We start from the raw sequence: 19,681 nt of genomic DNA on the forward strand, positions 1-19,681 counted from the left end.
TTTTTTCTAGCTCCTAACAATCAGCCATGCATCCATAAATTAAATTACCCCTTCCTATTGATTTATCAACACTGTACCCTGATTTTGTATCAATCCCTTTACTCAAAAATGCATGGTTTTATAGCACTACCATTAGTCCTCCTCTCTGGCACTTATCCTAAGGATAAGAATGTATATCTATTTTTACTTATCTATTGGAACTACACTGCCCAGACTTTTACTATTCCCCCATTACCTGTATTTTTGGGGTTCAAAGCCTACATTGGACTTCGAACTTTCATCAGTAAGACTTAAAGTGGGAGCAATTACTTTTGTCACAACTACCAATGATTTGTCCGTGGCTATCTCAATTTCTTTGATCTTTGTAATTGCTTCTTACCTTTCTGCCCTGTGGTATTGGTAGAGTACCCATGATCTATCCTTCCATAAACACAGGTGAAGATATAACCTCTTCTCTTATAAAATGCACACTCATTCAAGTTATTGATCAACAAAGGTCTCACCAGGAGAGGCTTACAAGAATGTATTGTTTTAGGTCTACAGCAATGTTTTAATAAACCTGTTATTTAACACCAATGTTTCAAATACAGCATGTACAGTTTCTTGCATAAATAATGAAACATTAAAGATGCCAAGGCCAATGCGTCCACGGAGGAAGGCAATTTGACTTTCATCTCTTAACTTCACTTCTTGTGTTCTTTATACCACTCAGAGTACCAGCTGCATTCTTTTTCAATAAGGGATTATTACTTAGCCCGCTAGTCCCACAGATATTACAAAATGAGATCAATTGTGGTCGGATTATATTTGAGGTTCTAGAAAATCTGTAAACTAATCCAAATGTGATTTTGATTGCAGCTTTCTTTCTGCAGTAAATTACTGAATTTGTACTTCATATAAAGGATTGGAAAGGTTGCTTCCTTCATTTTGGGCTTGAAACACTTTGACAATTTGTTTTATATAGAGGCTGAAGCTGTTGAATCAACTTGCTTTGAAAACTCCACGGTCTCCTTACAAACTGAAAAAATCATTGGGACATGCTGACGCTTTAGTTTCACTCAAGGTCTTCTTTTACACTAAATTCTTTTTCGCTATGAGTTTCTAATCCATCTTTTCTTAGTAATAGGCAATTGCAAGGGAGCATCTCAATAGTTAAAAAATAATAATAAAATAAAGTCAGACCAACTTGCCTGCCAAACGAAATAAAACAAAACAAATATGTACTCCCAGGTAGCTGTGAGTCCTTTAAAAATCACTGCTAGTTTTCCTCTCTGGTTCACTCTCCGGATTATTTTCTGAAACCTACAACTGCTCCAGTTCAGTCCAGTCCAATGTAATCCGTCAAATCTTATTCAACTTTAAACAGGCCTCCTTTTCCAGATTATAAAATGGCAAAGCACTCAAAATCACCTTCGTAGTAAACGTCGTATAAGGAATTCAATGATCATCCACTTCAGCAGCTGGGGTAACTAGAGACGAGGTATCACCATCTCAACCCCCAGCACCTAGCTCCCCAAGTGCTCGGGATTAGTGGTCCTGGCGTCAACCGCCGTAACTCAAGGGGAGGGCTTGCACGGATTACCTTAAAGATGCACCAACTTTGGGTTTGGGATTTATGTACTTATTATACTTAAAGCACTAACTTGAAACTTCGACCTCCATCAATCACAGCAACTTTCCTACTTCTTGGCAGTGACATTGGACAAAACCGGACGCCCCGGCCTAACAGTCCAGGACCTCCGCACCCAATTGCCCAGAAACGTTGGGCTCCAGCAGTGACCATATCCGCACGAAAAGCAGGTGTGGGATGTTGTAGCATTCCAGCAGCTTCAGTGATGGACAATGCTCAGGAAACCAGAGGGAGGTACGGGCACAAGTGATCGATAGAGACTCAGCCTCCTTTCACTAAGAGAAGGACGTTAAGTTCTGGCAATGCAAGCACACTGTAGCAGACTTAATAGTCTCCTTCAAGTAATGCACCAGTATTGCAAACACTGCATTATTTAATGATTTTACAAGTCTTGGTTAGCACAAACCTGGGTCTGAAAGATGCAAGAGCTGTAAAGCGAAAGAAAAAGGACAGACAAATGGATGCATGTATGTATGTATGTATGAAGAATATACATACTGTAAGCAGCGAGGGGTGAGCTCAAGATTATATACAATAATGTATGGGTTGAAAACCAGGACATATAATGCTGCCTAGAGAAAGGAGAGACGGGATATACAAGCAATCACAGATGTCAAACTCCTTACACATTGATATTACAAACTGTTTATGTCATGGAATGCAGGGAAAAGTGTGCTGTGGAACGATAAGAGTAGAAGAAATGATAGGCTACAGCACAGTGCAGCTTCAGCAGGATGATATATGACATTAATGTAGAGGGGACGGCTTAAATTGTTTAAGCCCCTTGTGAGGCGGTCCAATGAGCTCAAGGCTGAGAAAGCCAATACCCTGCGAGCAAACTAGGACAAAGAATTGGTGTGGGATCTTGGTTTCTTAAACCTAGAGTTTCAAGACAACGGCTAGATAATGACGCATTGCAAACCAGCAGACAGAGCAAGCCTCTCAGCCATGAACCAAAAATAGACTGAGTGAATTAGTTTATGGACAAGGCAGGCTATTTTGTGCAATCATAGGCACATATGGAATAGGACATGTGGTCCAAGCACTATGGCAGACAGCAAGTGTGCCGACTTCAAAAGATAATTTCAGAAGCTCTACTTGAAACTTTTGTCTATCATAGAACAGGGAGTTTCTAAAGTCCAGTCTGGACAGGAGCACATCCTGGACTGCTGATTTAAAGTCAGAATTGGGAGGAAGACTGATATCCTACAACAGCCTAGGCAGATATTGAGCTTTGTTTCACAAATTTTTGACAGGGAGTATGAGGTGTTATATCACACCCAACACAAACTCTGGGACTTGACAATGACAGTGGGAGCAATTTCAAGTACTGTGAGGACTATCACCCAGGACTGGAAAGTAACATGCCTCTAAGGATATGAGCAGGATTCAGTGTAGTCTGAGGAGATGTAGTGCCAACTCTGATTGTGTTTTCTAAGTCTCAAGTGCGGATTGCCAATTCAGAGAATAGCTGTAGCTGCAAATGGTGCTGTCAGTGTACTGGACATAGACTATGCCTACATCACTCAGCGAGATTTGCTAAGAGGCTGAATGTACAGATCAAAAGAGGTTGGACCCAAGGATAGACTCTTAGAGACTGGACCAACGGGAGAGGGCAAGGCAAGCCCTCAATCCACACTGCTTAAAAGCACTGGCAGTCATTCGAGGCTGTAACTTTTCTTGATGGACCTTTAGAAGGACTAAATCAAGAGTCAGGTAATCCTTAAACAAGTGGAAAGTTATTAGAGCAGAAGGCAGAGCTCACCTTACAGGCTATCACAAGGAGACCAGTCAGAAACGAGTAGTGAGGGAAATGGTCCCAAATCGACAGAACCATAGTTAAATTCAGTCTTTCGCCTATTTCTTTCTAAGTACCTTTGAAATGCAGGTACAATTAATACAGGCAAGGTCTTTAAATGTGCTGAGAGATGCTGAGAGGTGTACTTCCACAAGAAAATCTTTGCATGGATTTAGCTGCTTATTAAGTTACTGACCACACAGGAGCAGTCTTTTTCAACAAGTATGAAACTACTTTCTTAGGCCCTGAACTTTAGTAAAGTGAAAATAATTAGAATCTATAGACAGTTTATAGATTCACTTGTGGACAGTATTTCAGGCATGTGTTATGAGAGCTGCAAAAACTGATCTCAACGGCATTTATGGACCTATGCTTGCCACCTCTTTTATACACGTTTTCATTTGGTGTCAGGCTCTCAAAATAAAAGACATTAAACTCCTGAAAGGCAGAGAAAGTAAGCATGATGCCAAATTTGCTTTTCCTAGTTGTACTAAATAAACTAACCTTTGACACTACTGGTATGTAGTAGGCATTTGGTAAAACAAGAAGCAATTGTTAAATGTGAACTTAAAAAGATCCCACAATTCCTTTTAAGAACATCTATTCTAAAATGTAGGGACTCTGAGATCATATTGCTTAGGAAAGACTTCTGACAGAATTACCAAGCACCAGAAAAAAAGGATAAAGAACTATGAAAGCAATACAAGAACTCCACCTGTCAGTAAAGTATCTACAACTGTGAATGTGCTGCCAACCCTAGTCACAAGCAGTGACTGGTTTGCAAACCCAATGAGGCATTTACTCAGTAAGTGTTGGATTCTGGCTTTGTGGTCTCTTTCAAGCATAAATCCTGCTCCATGAACTTTGAGCAGTAATCATGTTTTTTCAAAAGTGGTTACCCTGCAGCAATACTAATGTAATAGAACAGCAAATGCCACCAAATCCTAGTTTTAGAAACACAATGCCCCAGAGTGTGCACATTATTGGGACTTACGTGGCTGCAATGACCACTTCTTCATTTGTGACTGGCTGAGTGCGCGATCTGTCCTGTGCACGCCGCAGTCTTCGCTCCACAGCTGTATTTCTTGAACGTGGCTTAGGAACATTTTTCGAATCAAAGGACTTTTCCATTTCCTATGAACAGATGGAAGATAATTTACAATGAAAATGTTGACCAGGAAAATAGGATGTATTGCTGTCCTCCACTATTTGCTATGATGGTGTTTAATGCGATCATAAAAGCAACAAAGTTAGCCTTCCGCCCAAAGAAATTACAAAAAGGCAAAAACAAAGCTTGCAGGTATAATATGGAAACCACAGCGAACTGGAAACGTCTTCCGAAATTCTCAGATACACAGGCAACGGAATGCTTATTTTGGCAATCTGAGCCTGAAAACTTAGGCTGTAGTCATACCCTTTCCTTTAACATATTGTGCCCTCTCCTTGGTTCTTGCTGTTAAGCGCTTGATTATTCTAGGTTATTCGTTTGAATTATCTTTAGTGTAACATGCAAGGTGATTTCATAATAGGTGACAGAATTTGCAAGCCCTTCCTCTTTACCTGCTGCGTCAAATGGAGGCCAAAGGCACGCGTTCTATTATGTTAAGGAATTTAAAAAGCGCAGTGAAAAACTTTAAAGGTTGCTTCGCACTACTACCTGGCAGATGTGACCAATGGTGAAAGGACATCAGAAATTTCTAAATTATCCAAGCCTGAAAATTCTCAAACAATTAGAGTACACTGGAAAATGACCTCCAGAAGGCAGATAAGGTGTGCCACATTTTAGGCACCAAGAAAGAAAGCAAAGTGCCCTTGCCTCGCTAAGGTACATATATCCTCAAAGAAAAATTTCCATACCTTTAGTAATGCGCTTTCTGGTAGTGAATATACCTTTTGAATATTCACCAGGTGTCAGGCAGATCCCGGAAACTTTTCAGCAGTACCACTGCGCATTGCTAGGTGGTACGGTGTGGCACTGCACTGATGCCATAGTACTCCAGAAAGGACTTCCAGGGCCTAAAAAGGCACCACTTGTGCGCCACCAGATGCAGAGCCCCAAAAGCAAATTGATGTGACCAGCATGTAGATTCTTAGACTTGGATCTTATTAATGGATTAGGGCCAACTACGCAACAGGGAGGCTGGGAGGGTCGAGGGAGGAATCTGTGGCTAGGTGAAGACTATCAGAAAGAGCATTACCAAATGTTAAGTAACTGGTCCTTCAGAGAGACTTTTAGCTACAGATTCCTCCTCTTTTGAATAGCTACCAAAGGAGTACCTGTTTCAAAGTAGGTCTGTGGATGGACTCAAACCCGAAAGTCCTGCAGGATTGATTGGGCAAAATGCTTCCTTCAGAAAACTAGATTGCTCAGGCAATAATGCTTAATGAATGTATGGAAGGACGCCCCTGTAGCCATCTAGCAAATGTCCAGGACAGGTACTCTGTATGCCAATGCAGTGGTAACAGCTTTGGCCCTGGTACATTGAGCATCCAGCCCTTCCGAAGGCAGCAATTAAGCTAGTGAATAGCACATCTTAATGCAGAGCATGGTCCAGCAGGAGATGGTTCTCTTCTGCACATCCTATCTCCCTTATCAGTCCAGACACTCACATCACCAAAACAGTTGCGTCTGAGCTACATTGTATGCTCCATAACTGCAAATCTGCACCCAAACACAAACTGGAAATCTCTGACACTATCACTCACCACAATCTCAACATGCTCTTTCTCACTGAGACCTGGTTTAAGGACTCCTCTCACACTTTATTTGATCTTTTGATACCTACCGACTACTCTATCCTCAGAAACAACAAGATTGGGGGAGGTGTTGCGAATATCTTCAGAAACTCCCTTCAAATCAAAGCCTTTCCCACAATTCTCTTCCGCACATTTGAATGCCTTTCCCTAGAACTCTAAGTTAATCACGGCTCACCTTTCAGGTTCCATGCCATCCAAAACCCTCCCGGTAATTGCTCTTCCTTCATGAAGGAACTCATCGACTTTATTTGTGACCAATATTCACAAAGCGACAAGCAGATCTTCCTAGGTGATTTCAATCTCCACTGGGGCTCCGTGGAAGAGTCGGCTGCCAACAAGCTTGCAACCTTTCTCTCAGCTAACGATCTTGTCCAACACTGCTGGGAAATTACACACGCCAAGGGCTCAATTCTGGACCTTGTTATTTCTAAATCAGACCAGCTTACCATTGCTCCCCCTATCCATGTAGACTGGTCAGACCATTTCCTCATTCCCTTCCGTTTTCACCTCTCACATTATAACTCTCGGCCAACCTAAAAGGGCCTCTACTTAGTTCCGCAACACAAAAAAACCTGATCTTCAGACTGATTCTGCTATGAGTTCATTTCCTAGTCTAGACCCCAATACGGATGTCTACGATCTCATTCCCCATTGCCTCTCAATCCTTGCAGTCGAAATCGACAAGGTTGCTCCACTCCAAACCATAAGGAAAAGACCCACCCCCTCAGCTCCTTGGTTCAATAAAGCTCTCTATGACGAAAGGAAAACCTTAGAATCTTGGAGAAACATTGGAGACAACCTCCATCCACCTCAAACCTCTCTTTTACGTTCAGCAAGATCCAAAAACCACTAGCACATCTTCCAGGAAAAATCATCACATTTCAGATCCCTCCTTGATTCAGCTAGAAACGACAGACCCCAAAAACTTTTCGACCTCATCAAAATCCCAAACTGTTCTCCCCAAACCATCAATCCTGAGGATAAAAAAAAGCAACTGAGTTTGCTATATTCTTCGATCAAAAAGTAAAATCACTGGTGGAACAGGTCACCCACCCCACCCCCATTGAGGAGCGAAAATCCTTAGTCACTTGGCAGAACTTTGCCGCCATCTCGGAAGATGATCTCCTCAAATGCATCCTCGAAACCAAGCCCTCCAACCATTCTTCTGACCCCATACCCAGTGTCATCGCCATTGATTTCTATACCAATACTCTCTCCTACTGGACCAGGCTAGTTAATCTCTTCCTCAGTCAAGGATCTCTCCCAGTTGTCCTCAAAACAGGACAGGTTACCACCCTTCTAAAAAAAAAAAAAACTCAGCAGATGCGAAAGACCTCAATAACTTCCGCCCCATCACCAATCTCCCTTTTCTTTCAAAGATCACAGAAAAATGTGCTGCAAAACAACTTTCCCAACACATTATGGACAATCTCCTTGACATGTTCCAGTCTGGCTTTATTCAAAATTGCGGTACAAAAAGGGGTGGTGATGGACGGAGCATCTGAACCAATCAAACACTCGCACCCAGTCAACAGATCTGGGTTTAATCCATCACCGTTCTTTAGCCCACTCTACCACCCCACTTCAGACATGGCCATATGCAAATCAGTGTGACCCTGTGCCTCATGGGAACAGTCCAGTCCGAACTGCCAAGCCATGCCTTCCCTGGACCGGAAACAAGCTTCCTAGGAACGGTTTCTAGCATTTCAGCCGTCTTCAGCCAGGCTTGCTTGAATCCAGTGGCAAAGTGAGCAAGGGACTCACGTCTGAGCATACCCTGCCAACTTATGGCGAACAAAGCGGTACAAAAGGGGGTGGCAGAGTGGGCTAAAGAACGGTGATGGAGTAAACCCAGATCTGTTGACTGGGTGTGAGTGCATGATTGGTTCAGATGCTCAGTCCATCACCACCCCTTTTTGTACTGCTTTGTTCGCCATAAGTTGGCAGGGTATGCTCAGACGTGAGTCCCTTGCTCACTTTGTCACTGGATTCAAGCAAGCCTGGCTGAAGACCCTCCCCCACTGCGGCCGAGGACTGAGGTACTGGCTGCGGCTGGAGCTGTGGTGCCGCCGGGCGGGCCTTTGGGCATCGCGAGTGACATCCTGTGCTGGGGGCAGGCAAGTCTCCCCAAGAGGCTCAACGGCTTGCCAGAGATAGGCGCAGTGCTTGGAAGATTGTGGGGAGGCACTCCGGTCTTGCGGGGCTGCAGGAAGGAAAGAGGGTGCGACGCGGGGGCACGGGGGAAGAGAGCCTCGACTGGGATCGGCCACCCCGCCCCTGCGTCCAGAACGAGTGCCTGGAGCGGAGATCAACTGACAGATGAGTAGCTGCAGGGGGGAGAGGAGGGCCTGGACTAGGCAGAAAGAGCGGGCGTAAAAGCCCCCTACCTCCCTCCCCACCCTGTGGCTTGCACACAGTGACCCGAGGTGGAGGCAGCAGCGGAGAAGCTGCTGGGTGAGGGGCTGGTGAGGTGGGGGACCCCCGGACTGCTCCCTCCTCATACGGACCATCGCAGAGGGGCAGCAGCGCTTCTATTAGTCACAGTATGGGCCGGGATAGGGGCCCAAAACCGCCGCGACAAGGACGTATGGACCAATACGCGAAGGTCCTCCCCCCTACCCCCCCCGCAGGAGGAGCGCACGGGTGCCAGATCCGACACAGATACCCTGCTACAGGCGATCCAGGTGTTCAGGACAGCGCTAGAGGGCCAGATCGGAGCGGTGGGGACAGAGGTGGGGCTACTGTGACAGGACATCAGAAACCTGGCCGGCAGAGTCACTGAGGCGGAGACGTGGCTGGGCGAGGTGGAAGACTACGTGCATGACCTCCAAAAGGGTATGCAAGACCTCCAATCTTCCCATAGGGACCTGCTGTGGAGAATGGACGATGCGGAAAACAGGGCCCGCCGTAATAACCTCCGCTTTGTGGACTTTAGGGAGGGAATCGAGGGGTCAAACATGCCAGACTTCCTACACACACATGGCTGCGGTCCACTTTTCCGATGGATAAGTTCTCCCCGTGTTTTGTTATAGAAAGAGCCCATCGGGCGCTGCAGGCCCGCCCGCCTGCAGGGGCCCGGCCGCTGATAGCCCGCTTTCTGAACTTTCTAGATAGTGATAGGATCCTCAGAGAGGCCCGGAAACGGGGGGAAATCAAGCACGAAAATACCTGCATAATTATCTTCCCTGACTACAGCAGAGACGTGCAAAAGCAGAGGTGCACTTTTGACTCCGTGAAAGCTAAGTTGCGAGGTCAAAACATCCAATACATGCTGCTTTTTCCGGCAAAGTTGAAAGTCCTCTTCATGGGCAAATCTCACTTTTTCCGAACGCAGGAGGCGGCATGGCAGGGGCTTGAAGAACGCCCCCTCCTGGGGCGACTGGCGGCACGGGCAGGCGAGGAGGCACCTGCTGGTGGGTCTGGTGGCTGGTCCCTGGGCCCACACTGCTCACTCCGACCGCGACAACTGCGAAAGGACCGCACCCTGGAAGCCACCCCATATGTCCCGAGGGGCGCGAGGAGACGACGCACCAGAGGATCACTGGACTCCAGACTTTCAGCGAGCGCCCATGCGCTCCACCCATCAGGGCGGCAGCGGGCGGAGGACAAAGTGGACAGGGGTGCCGATAATGAAAGTGGACAGTCATCCGGAGGAGAGGAGGTGCTGGACCCCTCGATGCATCCCCTAGCGTCTGAAATATTAGCAATGGAACAAACAATGCGGACTGACACTGGGGCATCCCAGAATGATCCTCCAGACTAACTCATGAACAGGGGCCTGCAGGGTTGACCGCATCAAGAACCAGTAAGCTGGAGTGTGCGAGCTGGACACACATTCCCTCTTCTTGCTATTTTCTCCTTTTCTTACTTTGCTGATATATGTTCTCTCCGAACTTCTCTCCCTTTCTTCTGGTCTTGAAGCTAACGTCAATACTTATCTCTGGACTTTGTACTAATGGTATTGGGGCACCCACAGGCGTTGGAGCTTCTGGTGTAAGTTGGGCAAGGGAGGGCGACAGACCTCTGCCTGCACTAGAGTCCATTGCCGGGAGGTAATCATAGGGGAGGTGGGGTGGGAGGGGAGGCGGGGGGGTTACACCCGTTTTCTGGTTGGGGCAGTTTTGGTGTTTGTTTTGCTTTATGTTTGGTTGGCACACAGATCACAGACACACTCCGGTAGGCACACTTACCACCCCGCCTGCGAGAATGTTGCACTTGAACACCGACGTGCCATGGCCTCCGTAGATGCACATACGACACCTGAGGGTGGGCTGGTGACGGGTGCATGCAGGGTACTCACGTGGAACGTGAATGGTCTAGGGGACAAAATCAAAAGGGTGCTGGTAACGATGCATAACGATTGCACCCTGAAGTGGTCTTCCTCCAGGAGACCCACTTGAAGGGAACAAAATGTGGTTTCCTGGCAAGAGGAGCTAACAAAGTGCTGGCCCATGCAGGATATTCGGCGGGATTGCAGGGGGAGGCTACCCCGATTAAAAAATCCCCTCCTTTACGGTAACCCGAACATGGACGGACCTCCAAGGGACATATGTAGGGGTGACAGGAACATGGGGGCGACAACGGGTTACGTTAGTCTCAGTCTATGCTCCCCCGAAACGTCAGGCCAGGACACTGTCTGGGTTGACGGAAGTCCTACTGCACATGCCCGACACGTTGCACATCCTAGCTGGTGATTTTAATGACGTTATCTCTACCCACATGGACCGGTCAGGGATTTGAGATGGTGTCTCACCAGCGACGCTGCTGGCAAAGACGGTGGATACCCTGGGACTGACAGACGTATGGAGACTGTTACACCCCGACACCAGAAGCTTCTCATTTTATTCAGGGGCGCATAAAGTACACTCCAGATTGGACTATGTCTTTCTCCCCGACATACACTTGGGGCTTCTGATGAGGCTGAATATATGGCAAGGGGCATTTCGGATCACACGCCGCTCTTGGTACCGCCAGGTGGGAGGGCCCGGCCCCAAAGCGGGGGATGGATGTTATCGGCGTGGGAATTGCATACTCCTGAGATAATGCAGGGTCTTAGGGCAGACACAAAAGTATACTTTGCTGAAAACGTGGGCTCAGTACAGTCAAGTGTGACTATATGGGAAGCATACAAGACAGTGCTCAGAGATGGGGCCCAGAGCAGAATATCCTGGGGGAAGCGGAAAGCCCAAGAAGAACTTAGTATCCTGGAAACCCAAATTTTAGACCACGTGAGACAATACCCGATAGATAGGGACCCACAGGTGCTCAGACGACTAACAGATACTCAACACCAGTATAAGGACCTGGTGACGAATGAGGCAAAAGCACAGGCACTAGCGACGCTGCACAGGCTGTATGATGTTGGGGACAAGTCCAGAAAGCTCTTGGCATGGCTGAGCCGTAGGGAGCAGGATGCTAGGTGGGTACAGGGCGTGGTTGACAGACCGGGCCTGCTGCAGAGAGGGGACCCCCAGATAGTCCAGACGTTTGCTGCCTACTTCCGGGAATTCTATAAGGCCAGGGAACTGGGAAGTCAGGATGAGATTGAGAGCTACCTATCTAACATCCGCACCCCGACTTTAGCAGACGAGGACAAAGAGACCCTAAAGGCTGACATTTCAGCCACAGAAATCAGAGAGGCGATGGCCAGACTCCGACCGGGTAAGGTCCCGGGACCTAATGGAATCCCGGCGGAATTCTTTAAGAAAGGCACCGTCCTGCTGACACCCCGCCTCCTGGCACTCTTCAGAGATGTAGCGCAAGAGGGTATCTTCCCGCCTGATCTGAGAATGGCTACGATCGTGCCTATTTATAAGCAAGGCCGCCCCCCCCCCCAGAGGACTGCGCGTCCTACAGACCAATATCCCTCCTGAACGTGGAGGCTAAGCTCCTGGCAACGGTCCTTGCCCTTCGCCTCCACCGGGTGATCTCAGGCCTGGTGCACCAGGATCAGACTGGATTCCTGCCATACAGGGCAACTAGACAAAACCTGCGACAGACACATAATTGGCTCCTAGAGGTGCAGAGGAGGGAGGACCCTCATATGTTCCTCTCTCTCTCGACACTGAAAACGCGTTTGACGCAGTTCATTGGCCATTTTTAGAGGCGGATCTGGTTACATTTGGTATTGGGCCCAATTTCAGGAAATGGGTGGGACTTCTGTATACGGACCCCAGGGCCTGGGTTAAAGTGAACGGATACTGTCTGCAGATTTTCCATCAGGAGGGGGACCCGGCAGGGGTGCCCCCTGTCCCCACTGCTATTTGCTCTCACAGTAGAAGCCGTGGCCTGCGTGGTCCGCCAAACAGAGGAAATACGGGGCTTCCACATAACACAGGCTGATCTACAGGAGGAGAAGATTTCGCTATATGCAGATGATATCCTCCTGTATGTGACCCACCCAGCTGTCACAGTCCCTGCACGGTTTAAACTCATAGATAGATATGGTTGCCTCTCGGGGTACATGATTAACTGGCATAAATCACTTTTGTATAGTCCACGCTCAGAAGAGGACTGGCCCCAGTTGCCGGGCGCCCTCCAGGTCACCACGCAGGGTTTACATATTTGGGAATCTACCAGACTACCGACAAACATGCCTCTTATCAGAAAAATATCCAGAGAGTGATTGGGAATTTCGCAGATGATGCAGCTAGGTGGAAGACCCTCCCACTCACGATCCTAGGCCGGGCGGCAATGTTTAAGATCATCACGCTGCCTCGCTCTACAGAATGAATACTTCCCTCTCCCTAGACAAACATTCAGAAGATAAATGCAGAACTGCACGCTTTACTCTGGTTAGGGAAACCATCTAGGATAGCCCTGGACACACTACAAAGAATTCAATATAATGGGGGAATCTCATTACCGGATGTGGAAGCATATTACTGTGCTGATCACCTAGCACCGATAAATGACTGGTTGCACACGCCTGTGGACCACCGACATACAGGCGATCATGGCACATCCACTTGCCTACATTATCTATTCAGGGGGGTTGGAAGGAGGCAGCTATTTCCGACCACGCAGATAACTATAGAGGTATGGGACAGGGCGACGAAGATGATGGGCTGGTTGCATAAACCGACCAACAGACGCCAATATGGACATGCTCTTGGTTAAAGGAACTCCATAAACTCACTGGTTCGAGGGTGGGATAACATTGGGATCTTGTCACTGGGAGACCTAGTGGCAAAGGGAGAGCTTAAAACATATGGGACCCTGAAGACTGAATACAGACTGAGCCCTACGCTGTTTCACAAATAAGGGCAGTTGCTTATGCCTGGAAGGCCAAGGTGAAGCTCGCCTCCCCATTGCCAGAATATGCCCCGTTAGAGGGATGCTTGCTGCAAGAACAAGTACCCAATAAGCTAGTGTCCCTGACATATAAGTCTCTGAATAATAACACGCCGGATAGGCTGGGGAGGCTGCAAGCAGTATGGGAACAGGACTTGGGCGAGATGGACGCACTGGATTGTGAGGCGGCTCTGATGCATCATAGAGCAGTCACGATTAAATCCCGACTACGCCTCATCCAATATAAGGTACTGCTTAGGGTCTACTTTGACAGAGTTAGGCTACATCGAATGGGTAGAGTGAGTGACCCTTGCTGCTTGAGGTGTGGACACTTGCAGGGAACCTTTTATCATATCATCTGGGACTGCCCCGTCATACACACTTATTGGACGCAGATAATGGAGGAACTGAGCAGAGTGCTAGAGGCGACACTTAACGTGGACCCCAAATTTGTGTTACTAGGAATATGCACCGAAGTGAATTTTGAGCCGCCCACACCTGATCTTTGCACTGCTAGCCCTGGTGGTGGCAAAACGCGACCTGGTGCGACCGTGGGGAGCACAATCACCCCCCACTTGGGAGACTGGAGGAGGGGGATGGATATGTACATGGTGGCTGAAAGGGTGACCTATAAGGCATGGGGTTGCCCTCGAAAGTTTTGAAAAGTTTGGGGCGAATGGAGGAAGTATCATGGCTTTGATGGGGGTCTGGGACCCGAATGACGTATCACAAATCCCGCTGATCGAGACCCCACTTCTCATTCCTAGGCGGTGGGCCAGGGGACCAGATGCTTTTGGGACCTCTGAGGAGGTGCAGGAGTCTGGTGCAGCTGTGTACTATGGGCGGCAGATGGCTATTTTGGATACACTGTATATGATGTTCGCACTATCGATGGTGGGTTGGTGGGATGCCTGGGAGTGTGGAGTATTAACTGTGACTTGCCACCTATGTTTGTGTTGATTTTAAATGCAAATAAAAATATATATTTTTTAAAAACATCCTTCAACAGAGAATGGGCGTGGAAGGTACAGTACTCAAATAGTTTGCCTCATTCCTCTCGGACAGATCCCAAATGATCAAGATTGCGAACAATCTCTCGTCTCCACGGGTGGTTGGTCAAGGCGTCTCTCAAGGTTCTATCCTTGCTCCCACTCGGTTTACTCTCTATCTGGAACCATTAGGGAACCTCCTAAGGAAATCTGGAATCCTCTACCATCTCTATGCGGATGACACCCAAATCTACCTCAAGGTGTCTTCCTCTCAAGATCTCTCACAACTCTACTCTCAACTCTATTCACAACTGGATGTTAGTTCACCAACCCCTCCAAAACTGAATTCCTCCTCCTATCTAGCTCTCTCTCCCCGCCTCCTGTTCAATCCTCAATCAATCAATCAAAGAATTTATATAGCGCACTACTCACCCGGAAGGGTCTCAAGGCGCTGGGGGAGGGGGGGTCCGCTACTGCTCGAACAGCCAGGTCTTGAGCTGCTTCCTGAAGGCGAGGTGGTCCTGGGTCAGGCGGATGTGGGTCGGGAGGGAGATCCAGATCTTGGCGGCGAGGTAGGAGAAGGACCTTCCCCCTGTGGTGGCTCTTCGGATGCGGGGGACGGCGGCGAGGGCGTGGCTGGTCGATCTAAGCTGGCGTTTGGGAGCGTAGAAGTTGAGGCGGCTGCTGAGGTATCCTGGGCCTTGGTTGTGTAGGGCTCTGTGTGCGTGGGTGAGGAGGCGGAAGGTGATTCTCTTGTTGACCGGGAACCAGTGCAGGTCTCAGGTGTCCGGAGATGTGGTCGCGGCGGGGGATGTCCAGGATGAGACGTGCTGATGCGTTCTGGATCCGCTGGAGTCTCTTCTGGAGTTTGGCGGTTGTTCCGGCGTAGAGGGAGTTGCCGTAGTCCAGGCGGCTGGTGACGAGGGCCTGGGTGACCGTCTTCCTGGTCTCGGTGGGGATCCACCGGAAGATCTTACGTAACATGCGCAGGATGTTGAAGCACGATGAGGAGACGGCGTTGACTTGTCTGTTCATGGAGAGGGCGGAGTCCAGGATGAAGCCCAGGTTGCGTGCGTGGTCCGTTGGCTTGGGGGTGGTGCCCAGGGCGGGGGGCCACCAGGAGTCATCCCAGGCAGAGGGTGATGATCCCAGGATGAGGACTTCCGTCTTGTCCGAGTTCAGTTTTAGGCGGCTGTTCTTCATCCATTCGGCTACCTCTTTCATTCCTTCGTGTAGGTTGGCTCTGGCGGTGGCGGGGTCGTTTGTGAGGGAGAGGGTCAGCTGGGTGTCGTCGGCGTATGAGATGATGTTGAGGTTGTTCCGGCGTGCGATGGCTGCGAGGGGACTCATGTAGACGTTGAAGAGGGTTGGGCTGAGCAAGGAGCCTTGAGGAACGTCGCAGATAACTTCAGTGGCTTCGGATCTGAACGGGGGAGGCGGACTCTGTGTCCTTCCGGCGAGGAAGGAGATGATCCACTCTAGTGCCTTCTCCTGGATTCCGACGTTGCTGAGGCGCTGCACTAGTGTACGGTGGCAGACAGTGTCGAAGGCCGCGGAGAGGTCAAGGAGAATGAGGGCCGCTGTTTCTCCGTTGTCGAGTAGGGCTCGGATGTCATCGGTTGCTGCGATCAGGGCGGTCTCGGTGCTGTGGTTGGCCCGGAAGCCACACTGCGAGAGGTCGAGGGATCCGCTCGTCTCGAGGAAGGCGGCCAGCTGTTTGTTGACGGTCTTTTCGATGACTTTTGCAGGAAACGGGAGCAGCGAGATGGGGTGGTAGTTCTTGAGGTCGGTGGGGTCGGCTGATGGTTTCTTTAGTAGAGTGCTGAGTTCAGCGTGCTTCCAGCTCTCCGGGAAGGTAGCGGTGTCGAAGGAGGTGTTGACGATGTCCCGCAGGTGGGGTGCGATGACAGCGTCGGCCTTGTTGAAGACGTGGTGGGGGCAGGGGTCCGTCGGGGATCCGGAGTGGATGGAGTTCATCGTGCGGACGGTGTCTTCGGTGCTGATCGGGGTCCAGGGGCGGAGGGTGGGGGGCGGTGGTTCAGTCGTGGCGTGCGTTGGTTGAGTGCTGAAGCTGTTGTGTATGTCCGCGATCTTGTTGTGGAAGTAGGAGGCGAGGGAGTTGCAGAGGTCTTGCGATGGGGTGATGTCGTTTCCGGCGTTGGGGTTGGAGAGCTCTTTCACGATGTTGAAGAGTTCCTTGCTGTTGTGTGCGTTGTTGTCCAGTCGTTCCTTGAATGCAGTCTTCTTGGTGGTGTGGATCAGTTGGTGGTGTTTTCGGGTAGCGAGCTTGAGGGCGGTCATGTTGTCTGGTGTTGGGTCTCTGCGCCAGGCTTTCTCGAGGGCTCTGCAGTTCTTCTTGGAGCTCTTGAGTTCGTTGGTGAACCATGGTGCTTTCTTGCTGCCGGGTCTGCTAGGCGGGGTCCTCAGAGGGGCCAGGTCGTCTGCGCAGTCGCTGATCCACTTCGTAAGGTTGGTGGCCGCTTGGCTGGGGTTCGTTGCGCTGGTGGGTTCTTGCTCAGGGAGGTCGTGAGCTGGTCGGCTGTGATCTTGTTCCAGCTTCTGCGTGCAACCTGTTGCTGGTGGATCGTGGTCCTTCTGAAGCTGAAGTGGACGCAGCTGTGGTCCGTCCAGTGGAGTCCGGTTGCGTGGCTGAAGGCGATGTCCTTGCTGGATGAGAAGACGGGGTCGAGTGTGTGTCAGTCGTAGTGGGTGGGGCTGGTCACTAGCTGCTGGAGTCCGAGGTTAGCGAGGTTGTCCAGCAGGGTGGTGGTGTTGCGGTCGTTGTTGTTCTCCAGGTGGAAGTTGAGGTCCCCGAGGAGGATGTAGTCAGCGGAGGGGAGGGTGTGCGGGCTGATGAAGTCGGCGATGTCCTCGCTGAATTGTGTGCGTGGTCCCGGGGGTCTGTAGATGAGGGTGCCTCTGAGGGTGGTCTTGGGGTTGGTGTGGATCTGGAAGTGCAGGTGCTCGGCGGGTGCGAGGGTGTCATCGGTGTTGGTCGTGATGCGGATGGTGTTCGTGTGGATGATGGCGATGCCTCCCCCCGTCTGGTTGACGCGATCCCTTCGGATGATCTTGTAGCCGTCTGGGATGGCGATGGCGATGTCGGGCGCTGAGGAGGCGTTCATCCAGGTTTCAGTGAGGAAGGCGATGTCTGGAGCAGTGGTGTCGAGCAGGTTCCAGAGCTCGACGGCGTGTCTGTGGACGGAGCGGGTGTTGAGCAGGATGCACTTCAGGTGGCTTTTGCTGTTGCTCGTCGTGGTCTTGGGCAGTGCTGGAGTGGTGCAGGTCCGGATGCAGGTGAACTTGCAGGAGTTGCAGCAGAAGGGTCCGTGGGTGCGTCTCGGGGTGGCCCTGAAGCAGCCCGGGGTTCGGCCGGTGTTGAGTGCGGTGAGTTCGGTGGTGTCGTAGGTCCGGCGGGTGGGCTGGTGTCTGCGGGGCCAGGGGTCCTGGCACTGGGCGCGGTCCAGGCGCGGACGGGCGCAGACGGGCTTACCTTTGGCGCGCCTTCGGCGCACATCGGCGCGCCCGCTGCACGTCAACGATGCGCGTGCGCACGGTCGCCATTTATGGCGAAGTGCAGGGAGGGCGGAGCAGCTGGGAGGCGGGAGCAGGGAGGAAGGGGGCGTGTCCACACTCCCGGCGGCGGGAAGCGGGAGGCGGGGAGCGGGGCGGGCGTGCAGGGGACAACAGCGCAGGGGGGGGATAAAGATTAAATACAAAAATACAGTACTAAGAGAAACGAGGCAAAACAATGAAAATACGAGGCAGCAACAGGTAAACAGAACAGAGTAGAAACGGGGCAGCACCAGGCAGAGATGCGGAAGCTACGAGCGGCGGAGGGGGGCGTGGCCCGAAGGCGGGAAGGCTCAGCGAGGCTGAGAGCAGCGGCAGGTGGGGGCACACGCGACAGCTGGTGGCCGTGCGGCGCGGGGGTGTCCTATGAAATCCTGGATGGATCAGTTGAATTTACTCAACAGTAAACCCATCATTGTCGACTGCGCTAAATCTCTAGGTGTCATACTTGACTAAAGACTAAACCTAATCTCACACATCAACTCCATTGCCAAGAGCGCACGTTATCAGCTGCGCCTTCTATGGGGGATTCGTCGGTTCCTCCCAGAATAAGACCTAAAAACCTAGGTCCAATCGCTAGTTCTCGACTGGATTATTGTAATTCTCTTCTGACTGGCGTTCCCAAATCTCATCTCTCCCCCTTCAAATCCGTCCTCCATTCAGCAGCTCGCTTCATTTCATGGTCCAAACGAAGGTGACCACATCACTCCTATCCTGTCTTCTCTCCGATGGCTTCCCATCGAGGCTAGACCTATTTACAAAACGGCGTGCATCACCCACAAAGCTCTTCCTCCCCTCGCTATCTGGCAAACAAACTGAAATTGTCTGGAGGCTCAAGACCTTCTCGGAATGCCGTAAAGTTCCTGCTTGAGCCCCCTTCTTTCAAAAGGGAAAAACTGATGGCTCAATCGTTCTCAGGTAATGCGGTGAGAATCTGGAACTCGCTTCCTCCTTTGCTCCGTGCCATCACCTCCATCCAGATCTTCAAAGCGGACCTCAAATCTCTTCTATTCCAAAGACACTTTCAGAACTAATTCCTTCCTTCTCAGACCCCACCAGGAAGTTCTTTAGTCATTGTAAATTTGTTATATTTATTTATATTTTTGTCTGTATATTCTTTGCTTGCTGTGTCTGATATAGTGTTCCTTTTGCCTGAGGTGTTTTGATTCTGTGGCGTGCTATTTTTGTATGTTCCATATTACTAACATTTATCTCATGTAACGTAACTTGTTCTATTGTACAGTGCTCTGACACCTTTCGGGTAAAGTCTGCGCTTTATAAAAATGCATTAACACCTTAAGTGCTCTGCTCATCATGAGCACACTAGCACCGTGCCTCATGACGAGCTGAGCTCGTCATGAGCACGGGGGTGCTGTGCATGCTCCCCCCGCCCCCAGCACAGCGGGGGAATTACACCCGCTGCGAAGGGGTTAAATAAATGAAATCATGGGATGGTACTTTGATTTCCCCTGTGGGAATGCAGGTGGGCTTGAAGACGTAATAGTCTTATGGGGAGCCAACACAACTGCCCAAGCAAAGGAAATGCTGAACAAAAGATTAGAGATATCAGAACAGCCGAGCTGCCAATTTCTAGGCATTCTCTACCTGTGGAAAACAACACTTTAAGGCCAGATACAGTGT

General features: G+C 49.9%; 1 protein-coding gene across 30 annotated transcripts in view; it reads right to left on the bottom strand.

Moving 5' to 3' along the window:
* Nucleotides 1-19,681, bottom strand: part of SVIL (supervillin) — a 761,399-nt gene that overhangs the window by 303,195 nt on the left and 438,523 nt on the right. For all 30 annotated transcript variants that reach the window (XM_078663371.1, XM_078663368.1, XM_078663380.1 and 27 more), the window contains one exon: nucleotides 4,423-4,562. In XM_078663371.1, the coding sequence (XP_078519497.1) occupies nucleotides 4,423-4,562 (140 nt within the window). The remainder of the gene's footprint in view (nucleotides 1-4,422; nucleotides 4,563-19,681) is intronic.

Source organism: Lissotriton helveticus, chromosome 10, assembly GCF_964261635.1.
Source record: "Lissotriton helveticus chromosome 10, aLisHel1.1, whole genome shotgun sequence".
Lineage (NCBI taxonomy): Eukaryota > Metazoa > Chordata > Amphibia > Caudata > Salamandridae > Lissotriton > Lissotriton helveticus.